The 8,423-nt window shown below is 56.5% G+C and overlaps 3 protein-coding genes across 3 annotated transcripts; 2 read left to right on the top strand and 1 right to left on the bottom strand.

The window, feature by feature from the left end:
* On the bottom strand, positions 1–2,537 carry BKCO1_6100053 (protein kinase domain-containing protein; the record flags this gene model as incomplete). Its single annotated transcript, XM_020278022.1, has 6 exons — positions 1–1,201; positions 1,256–1,279; positions 1,349–1,837; positions 1,893–2,087; positions 2,137–2,324; positions 2,373–2,537. 6 exons carry the CDS (start codon positions 2,535–2,537, stop codon positions 1–3), a joined length of 2,262 nt encoding a protein of 753 aa, XP_020126662.1.
* Positions 2,538–3,572: 1,035 nt separating this feature from the next.
* On the top strand, positions 3,573–5,228 carry BKCO1_6100052 (uncharacterized protein; the record flags this gene model as incomplete). The annotated part of the gene is made up of 4 exons (XM_020278021.1): positions 3,573–3,960; positions 4,010–4,523; positions 4,686–4,975; positions 5,029–5,228. The coding sequence occupies 4 exons, from the start codon at positions 3,573–3,575 to the stop codon at positions 5,226–5,228; spliced, it is 1,392 nt and encodes a 463-aa protein (XP_020126663.1).
* A 2,040-nt stretch (positions 5,229–7,268) lies between these two features.
* On the top strand, positions 7,269–8,423 carry BKCO1_6100051 (mitochondrial 2-oxoglutarate malate carrier protein; the record flags this gene model as incomplete). Its single annotated transcript, XM_020278020.1, has 2 exons — positions 7,269–8,254; positions 8,375–8,423. The coding sequence occupies 2 exons, from the start codon at positions 7,269–7,271 to the stop codon at positions 8,421–8,423; spliced, it is 1,035 nt and encodes a 344-aa protein (XP_020126660.1).

The following is an 8,423-nucleotide window of genomic DNA, read 5'->3' as shown; positions in this document are numbered from 1 at the left end:
TTAGTTGGCATCTCCCTCGAAGTCGAAATCTGGATCTAGACTATCAGTGACTTCTGCCTCGCAGAGCATTGGATAATCGAATGAAGGTTTCGTACCAGGAGCGCTATCCTCGAATAAACTCCAGTCGAGGTCATCCTGCCAAGTTACTCCGCCAGTATTGCTTTCCGGATTACCGTTTTGCGGCAGGAAGCTTTGACCGAGGCTGAAAGGAGACTGGCTGTAGTCCGACAGCTGAAGACTGCCCACATGGTCAGCCGCGCTGGCCTGACGCCTGATTTGTACATTCGACTCTTGCACAGAATCATCGACGCTAATTTCTGGCAGATCGTGACAGGATTGCGAAGGCTGTTGTTGACGAGCAAAGCTTTCGGGGTGAGACATGTCGTGTGATGACGTTGGTTTCGAATTGGAATGGCCTTGCTCATACGGGAGCTCTGATTGAAGAGGACCGAAGACACTAGAACCGTATGCAGAATCGCTGTCGCGATCACTCCCCTGGACCGAGAGTGCGTGAACTTGCCGGACCTTGCTTGAAGTCATACCGTCGTCGGTATTGGGTGCTGCTTCGAAAGCCACGGGCAGGGTTGCAGGGTGCTGATGTGATGCCAATCCCTTCACGTCGCTGTTTTGCTGGCGTATTGTGGACTGAACGTTGTCCGTAGCATCCACACTTCTTCGAGGACCGATGAACCTTCGGTGAAGGTTGTTTTGACAGTCACGGATGATAGCTGGGAGACGCTCTCCGAACCGTTCCACAAAATCCCTGATGTCCGGTTCTCGTTCCAGCTGTTCTTGGATCAATCCAGGTAGATGCTGGCGTTGATACCAGTCATATCCTCGACTGCCTGGTCTGCCAGAGATTCCTGATCGCAGTCTACCAATGACATCAGCACAGTGAGAAAGACGCGCTTCGAAGAACTTACAAGGCGAAGGCGTTTCGGCATCGTCGGGGAGACGGTGGCAAATCCGGTATATGTGTCTCCACTTGTCCTCGGGGTCAACGCCACGATCTCTGCTCCTCAATCGATCAACCTGATCTTGCCCCAGGCCGTATTCCTGCCGCGGTACCACAGCCTCAACGCACCGGTCGGCTCTCGCCAAGTGCCTTACGAGATCCAATGCGCTCTCAAACGTTTGGCGGCATCTGGGGCAGATGCTGTCCCCCTCAGCACTGCCCATGTGGACGCGGTAGAGGTGTTCCCTATAACCTCGTCAGTGCTATGACCAGTGCAGTTACCTTAGTCCGACTACATACTTCAACCGGGATATCGTATCGAAACTAGGCCAAAGACACGACGAATTTCTCCGGTAGATTTCCGGACACCTTTTGTAGAATGGGCAAGCGAACCTGGGCCCGCGTCGGCTGCCGTTGCAGGACTTCGGGCCTCTTCTCCGCTTGTTACCATTCCTCCCATCGTCGCCATTTGGTTCGTCACCGGGGCTATCTCTTTTCCTTGTTTCAGCCGAGTTGGAAAGCGGCGAGCCCACAGTGCTATCGGAAGTTCGAGCGCCAGTCTCTGTGCGTTTCGCGTTTGACTTGCCTTGAGAGGAGGAGCCGGCATCCACGGGACGGCTGTAAAGTTCTTCTGCTCTCGTGCCATGACCGTGGCTTGCAATGGATCGATCGCTGCTTTCTTCAGCACACTCTTTCGGGCTGCTGCTGCTGGATACTGAGATGGTTTCTGATACATCAGAGGGACTGTAGCCAAGAAGATGGTAGGCCCTCTGCACCAGCTTGTCAAAAACGTGCCCTTTCACCTCGTTATCAGCATCATCGGCCTCTTTAGCTTGTGATAGACTCTTGTCGGAGACGAACAGCTGTTTTGACGGTCTCGGCCTTTGCCATATCAGTCAACATTGTTGGAGATGTCACACATGGAGACTGCACTTACTCGGGATCCAGCTTCAGTGACCCAGGGTTTGTAGGGAGAAAAGCAGAGTGATCACGCAAAGTGCTTGTTGGGTTTTCTCGGCTGGTCGAAAGTGTTGGCGCCAATTCAACACTTGAACCGTCCTTCGGACTTGACTTCGCTCTGCATAGATCTGTTATCTTGATGACAGAGTTATCGAACAGTGATGCTTTCCGGCTGCAAAGATTAGTATCCACCCACTAGTTACAGGTTTCCTTCGACTCACGCAGTCGAGCCACTGTTGAAGCCGGGAGTATATATGCCATCCAACCAGGGTTTCATGTCTCCGGTATCTTCCATGACTGATTTTGGCGGTCCTAGGCGAGTAGCCTCAAGGCCAGACCCGATACTGGCTATATCAACCCACTCGCAAAGAAACGGAGAATGGAACCGGTCGGTCGATGAAATCAGACACTACGAAAAATGAGCGGAATGACTAAAAGTTTCGGAAATATAGCCTACCGTGTCGACATCATGGTCAAAGTATTCAACGTCAAGCAGAGGATGCTGGTCGTCAAATGAGATGTCATCTGCGGTGGAGCGTTTTTGGAGTACGGGGGCATTCCAGATCTGCGCGTTTTCCTCTTCCGTTTTTTCATCGTGGAAAGAAGCCGTTCTCTGTAGCATCGTAACTCAAATCGGACGTCGCGGTGCTGAAAGAAAGGGTAGTAGGGCGCAAGCTCGAAAGAAAAATAGCGCCCATATATAGCACCCATGAGGCTGAACTAACGTGCGCATTCGGCGAAACATAAGCACTAACACGGTAACCGGATGCGATGTGGTTACACAGGTGCAACACATCCGACCAATCACAGCCCCCTCTCCGACCCTTCTTCCTCACCACCTTCTCCATCACCCCACTGACGTACATCCTTTAGTCATTAAGCCTCAACCTTAACCGTAGCTCTGGGATTGGACGTGCACACGAGCGTGGGGAGTGTTTAGCCGGTTGGCCGGTTGGCCGGAGGGAAGATGTAGCCAATACATACGCGCAAGGCTCTGCGAGTGGCTGGGCTGGATGCTTGTACCGATGGAGAGCCGGTACCCTTGCAATAAGGCGTCTAGCGAACGGAGATGTGCTGGACCACACCATGCCGAGAGAGGTGTGACTCGTGAGCTCCAGGTCGCTCCAACTTCCTTGGCCTCGGGATGGTCCGAGATCAAGGATTGGTGCACTTCAAGTCAGTGGGCCTGTCGAAGACTACATGGAAGAAAGGAAAATTGAAACGGCCAGTGTTGGGCTCCGCCGGATTCGATCCGGCTGTCCGGCACTTCGATACGCTGTAGTCGGCTTCTACGTGGGAACTGGAAAACGTAACTGAAAAGAGGTAACCACTGCAAGGACTGTCGACGAGTCCACCACGGCTTACAGTAGAGCCAGAAGGTAGGATCAGGGTATTGTAATTGCTTGATGTTGTGAGTGGGACTTACTGCGCAATTGAGATAAGCTTTCGTGTCAAGACGGCTCGACCAGCGAGCGTAGCTTGCCTCTGAATGTTATGAATGTCCGCAAAGCCATTCTGGAGCCAGACTACCTGATTGGAGAGAAGATGCAGGCAGGACGCACGCCGACAAATGCGGTTAAACAAGCGATATATATGCGCTTACATGTCGCCTGGTGCGGGGCACGAGAACTCGAAACTCGAACCTCGAAGCCCAAGAATGCGTGCACGCATGGATCCACTAGCCCAGTCGCCGCTTGGTTCCATCTGGACGAGCGTGATGCGGCGAGATTTCGAGAGGAACATTGACGACCTTGACGACAAGCATGTGGTTCTGGAGCCCCGCGATTACACGGGTAGGGACTTTTCGCACGAAAAAGATGCAATCGCAGCCTTGCCTCTCGATCTCGAGCGCAAGCTGGCGGATGACTTCGCCTACATATCTGCATACGATGTCGGAGTCAACGACATAACGGCTGCGACGATTGAGTGTTCGCTCGATTCTCCCGGCATCACGGTCCGACTCGCTGCGAATGAGGGTGTTGAGGATTGCGTCCAAAATTCCATCAAGGAGGTCCTCCAGATTCTCAAGGGGTGTGGTAGAAAACGTAAGTGACAGGTGCTCGTCCATGATTATTCTTTGCTGAGCAGCACCAGTCTCGCACCGTGAGCGAAGCGAAGAGAATATCCTGTCAATCGTCGTTCGCTTGAACCAAAACAGAATATACTCGAGACTCAGATCAAGACATCAACAAAAACGTGTCAAAGGTCAGAGCGATCGGTTGTTGAGTCTTGATTTCAGGAACTTTGTTGGGCAGCAGGCTGCGCAGACGCGCAATAATCCGCAAGAGCTGATGGCTCTGCAGGGTGATCTGGCCGAGTTCGATAGGCTTGTTGATCAATTGGAAAATGGTCAAGATTCGGAACCGATGGAAGAGCTCAAGAGGATAGTGAAGAAAGCGTGGCTGATTTCGGACGAGAAAATCGGCATACAGCACCGACTCAAGAGACTAGGAGTCCTCAGTGACAGGATTGATAACAGTACGGTTCGGGCCATAGACAAGCTTGCCAACTATTGGAGAATATGCCGGGACCTGGTCAGAATACGCCTTACGCGCGAATACCGTCATTTGTTCGACGACCCACGGCTTGAGGCGATCGAGAACTACAGGTATGCTCCATCTGCTTCCGATGAGTACTCTCGAACATCAAAAAGATACGTTCATGCCGAGATCCAGTTGATTGCCTACTACGAGGGCTCTGGGAAAAGGACATGTGCGCGAGTAATAGGAGCTTCGAGAGAAGCGTGTTTCCTGTGCGATGCTTTCATCAGAGCACACGGTTGGTTTTCGGTCTCGAAAGCTCATCGGCAGGTCAAAAACATATGGACTGTCCCCGAGAGGAAAGACTACAGCATCGAGAGTCTGGAGAGGATAAGGAGGTCGATTGTGGCCGTAGACGGCGAGGTCTACGAAGAAGCGGCGAGAAAACAGCGTCAGCGAAGAACATATCCGATGCAGAGCTCGATCAATTTGAAGAGCATCGCAGTGATATCGCCTTCGATGTCGAGTGATACTGCATCCATTCTCGAGTTGGCAGAGAAGCTGAGCATCTCAACCGTAAGTTCCAGCGGCGGTCGATCAAGCCCAGAAGAGAAGGGATTAACATGGTTGAAGGGCTCCACTCCATCAACAGGCTCCTCCGCGTCTACCATCAGGCCAATGCAATACTGGCCCAGTGCCTCTACAGGGCAGCCGGCTACACGGCACGACACGGCATTGGGTGGCACACCTACACCGTCCAATCTTGGGCGAACAGCTACGGAAGAAGCGGCAACTGCAAAGACGAATGGCGACTGCCGAGGTACGGCAAGTGAGTTGGCAAGTGAAACACGACGGCAATCTCCTGAGATGGCTGCTGAGGCGGACACGGCCGAGCTTGACTTGGCCGTCCAAATATCTGTGGAGCCAGCCACGGAAGATAAGCGGCATGTCGAGAGGCTACTCAGCCCGTCGTCTAGTACAAAGAGCCACAGACTGAGACATGAGCGGCGAAGAGTTTCTCCCGGACGGCCGGCTCACCTTCAATTGAGAGGCGTCGACATGCACGTCTACTTGGAAGAGAAGTCGGCGGAAGAGGCTAGCGTCAGCGTCGTACCCGTCGGGGAACGGGGGATCGAGGCTGATTCGGTGGTGGATTTCCGAAGCATGGCGGCTGGAGATGAGGTGGTGGTCGGGAAGCGGAACGGGGCGGATGGTGGGGGGTTAAGTATCCGGCTTCAGCTGGGCGACGGTGAGGATAGGATGCTGCTGTGTAGCTGGGCGGGGTCGGAGATGAATGGGCGCGGCTAGTCACGGGGGGCGGTCGGAGAGCCGGCTGACGGCGGTTGTCGAGGCTCAACAGCGGCAGAGCAATGGCGTTGAGACTGAGGCCCATATTTGTAGGGTTTGATAGAGGCAGGCCCGATGGGGGTGCGGCTGTGAGGCGACCTCAGGTTTGTTGAGGTGGACGGGTCCACGAGCCGCCCTTGCATGAGGCCGATAAGCTTGACGTCCCGTGGAGACGGACTGCAACGTGCTTTGTGTAAGTCGCGCAACAATGGAATACCGTGCGGTGCTGCCGGGGCGCAGTCAACCGAGCTTGTTGCGGGCGGGAGCGAGGCGCGAGCGAGGCGCGAGTGCAGATTCGAGGCCCGCGCGTTCCAGCCGCTGGCGAGAGGAGAGGAGCCCAGACGCCCCTTCCACATCCCGATATGCCGCCTCGGCGCGGGCACGTGGCGCCCCCAGCAGTCGGTCGCGGCCAAGAGCAGCAGCGCGGGCTCAATGCATTCTGTCGAGTGCCGTCGTCTCAGGCGCGCTCCAGCTCGCTCGGCGCAGTGCTGGGCGCAGTGCTGGGCGATGCTCTGGTGATGCGCTTCACGTGTGAAGCTGAGCGTGAAGCTGCGGCGGGATGCGCACAGGGCGGCGCCGGCCAATCAGAAGCGGGCGCACCGGGCTTATGCAACGGCGGGGAGCTCTGGCGCTCTGGCGCTCTGGCACTCTGGCATGACGTACCGCAGCTGCCTCCTCCCTCACTCGTCCACCCACCCACGCACAAAGCGCCAGGAGCGTGCCTCTCCGACCAGCCGACAACAAAGACGCGGGAATTTCAGGAGCAATGCCTGTCCAGACCGAGGATGAGCGTGCCGCCTGCGCGCTGCCCCAGCCACGCCTCCCTCTCATCATTGGCCTGCTGCCGAGCTCAATCAAGCTTCCTGCCTAACGTCGTCTCAGCGCTGCTGCTTCCCCGCATTCTTGGGAGCGAGCAGCGCTGCTGGCCAGCGGAGAAGGAGGGGGCTGCACAACCTGCACAACCTGCCCGCTTCCGCCCGTCCTGTCTTGCCCCTCTCGCTCCCTCCTCAAAGGACCGCTCAAGTACCTCTGGACTCTGCGCCTGTCGTCCCAGTCTGCCAGAGTCCTGTCACACCCGTCCTCAACACGTCCGGCACGCTTGACAGCCTTCTGACCCAGCCTTGGCGCCGCAAGCCCGCACTGGTACGCTCTCTCCAGACCCGATCCGCCGCCATGCACCCTCTGTACACTTGACGGGTGTATTCGGAACTGCCCTCGTCTTGCACTTCTCTGTCGCCATTGCACTGCCTGATTAGCCCGAGCCCAAGCTGCCCGCGGCGCTATCTGACGCGGCCGAAGCTCTTTAAATCCCAACACTGTCCCTGCGTCCACATGCCTGCTTACCCAAGCTCAACCCGCGCTACTGCTCAGACCAGTCTGTACCTACTTCAGCTGCCGTGCTGATCGTCTAGCAGAGCCAGCTTACTCCTCCCGTCCGAGTCGTCGGTAACCATAAAACTTCCGACCACCTCGCTTGCTTGCCACCTATTTCTACCCGCCGTTCTTCCAGAACACTTTCGTCCACCATGTCGTCCAGCTCATCTTTGCTCGAAGCCGCAAAGCGCCAAACCTCAGCCGCCATGAACAGCGCGAAAGAAGCCGCCTCCGAAGGCTCCGCCGCCATGAAGACTGCCGCCGAGAACCCCTCCAAAGCTACCACTGACTTCCTGCACACCCCCGCCATGCGCGCAGCTCTACCCTTCATCAATGGAGGCCTTGCCGGCATGACCGCCACCACGGTCATTCAGCCCGTCGATATGATCAAGGTCCGCCTGCAGCTGGCCGGCGAGGGCGTGAAGACTGGGCCGAAGCCTACCCCCCTGTCCGTCACAAGGGACGTGATAGCGGCAGGCAAGGTGCTCGACCTCTACACCGGCCTCTCGGCGGGCCTCCTCCGCCAAGCTGTATACACGACCGCGCGTCTCGGTTTCTTCGACACCTTCATGAAGACGCTGAGCGCAAGAGCGGAAAGCAGTGGCAACAAGGTCAGCTTCGCAGAGCGCGCAGGCGCCGGTCTGACTGCCGGTGGTTTGGCAGCCGTGGTCGGCAACCCTGCCGACCTGGCCCTCATCCGCATGCAGAGCGACGGCCTCAAGCCGCCAGCGGAGCGAGCACACTACAGATCCGTCATTGACGCCCTCGCGCGCATCTCCAAGAACGAGGGTGTCACGGCGCTGTGGGCCGGCTGCTTCCCCACCGTGGCCCGCGCAATGGCACTCAACTTCGGCCAGCTCGCCTTCTTCTCCGAGGCCAAGAACCAGCTCAAGGACACCAGCCTCTCGTCTCGCACACAGACGCTGACGGCCTCGGCCATCGCCGGCTTCTTCGCCTCCTTCTTCAGCTTGCCCTTCGACTTTGTCAAGACGCGCCTGCAGAAGCAGACGCGGGCCCCCGACGGCACGCTTCCCTACCGCGGCATGGCCGACTGCTTCAAGAAGGTCGCCCGCGACGAGGGCCTGCTGAGGTTCTACCGTGGCTTCGGTACCTACTACGTGCGCATTGCGCCCCATGCGTAAGTCTTTAACTCCTTTTTTCCCCTCCCCTTCTTGACCGTCTTCCGCTCTTGTGTGCGGACTTCCTTTTTCGGCATTCCGGTAAATGGGACTTGGCGGGCTGACGGAAAATCCTACAGAATGGTAACGCTGATCGTGGCCGACTACCTCGGGTTCGTCACCAAGTAA

The sequence above is a fragment of the Diplodia corticola genome, assembly GCF_001883845.1.
Source record: "Diplodia corticola strain CBS 112549 chromosome Unknown scaffold61, whole genome shotgun sequence".
NCBI classification, from domain to species: Eukaryota; Fungi; Ascomycota; class Dothideomycetes; order Botryosphaeriales; family Botryosphaeriaceae; genus Diplodia; species Diplodia corticola.
The sequence above is the reverse complement of the archived record's forward strand: the minus strand, read 5'-3'. Positions and strand labels throughout refer to the sequence as shown.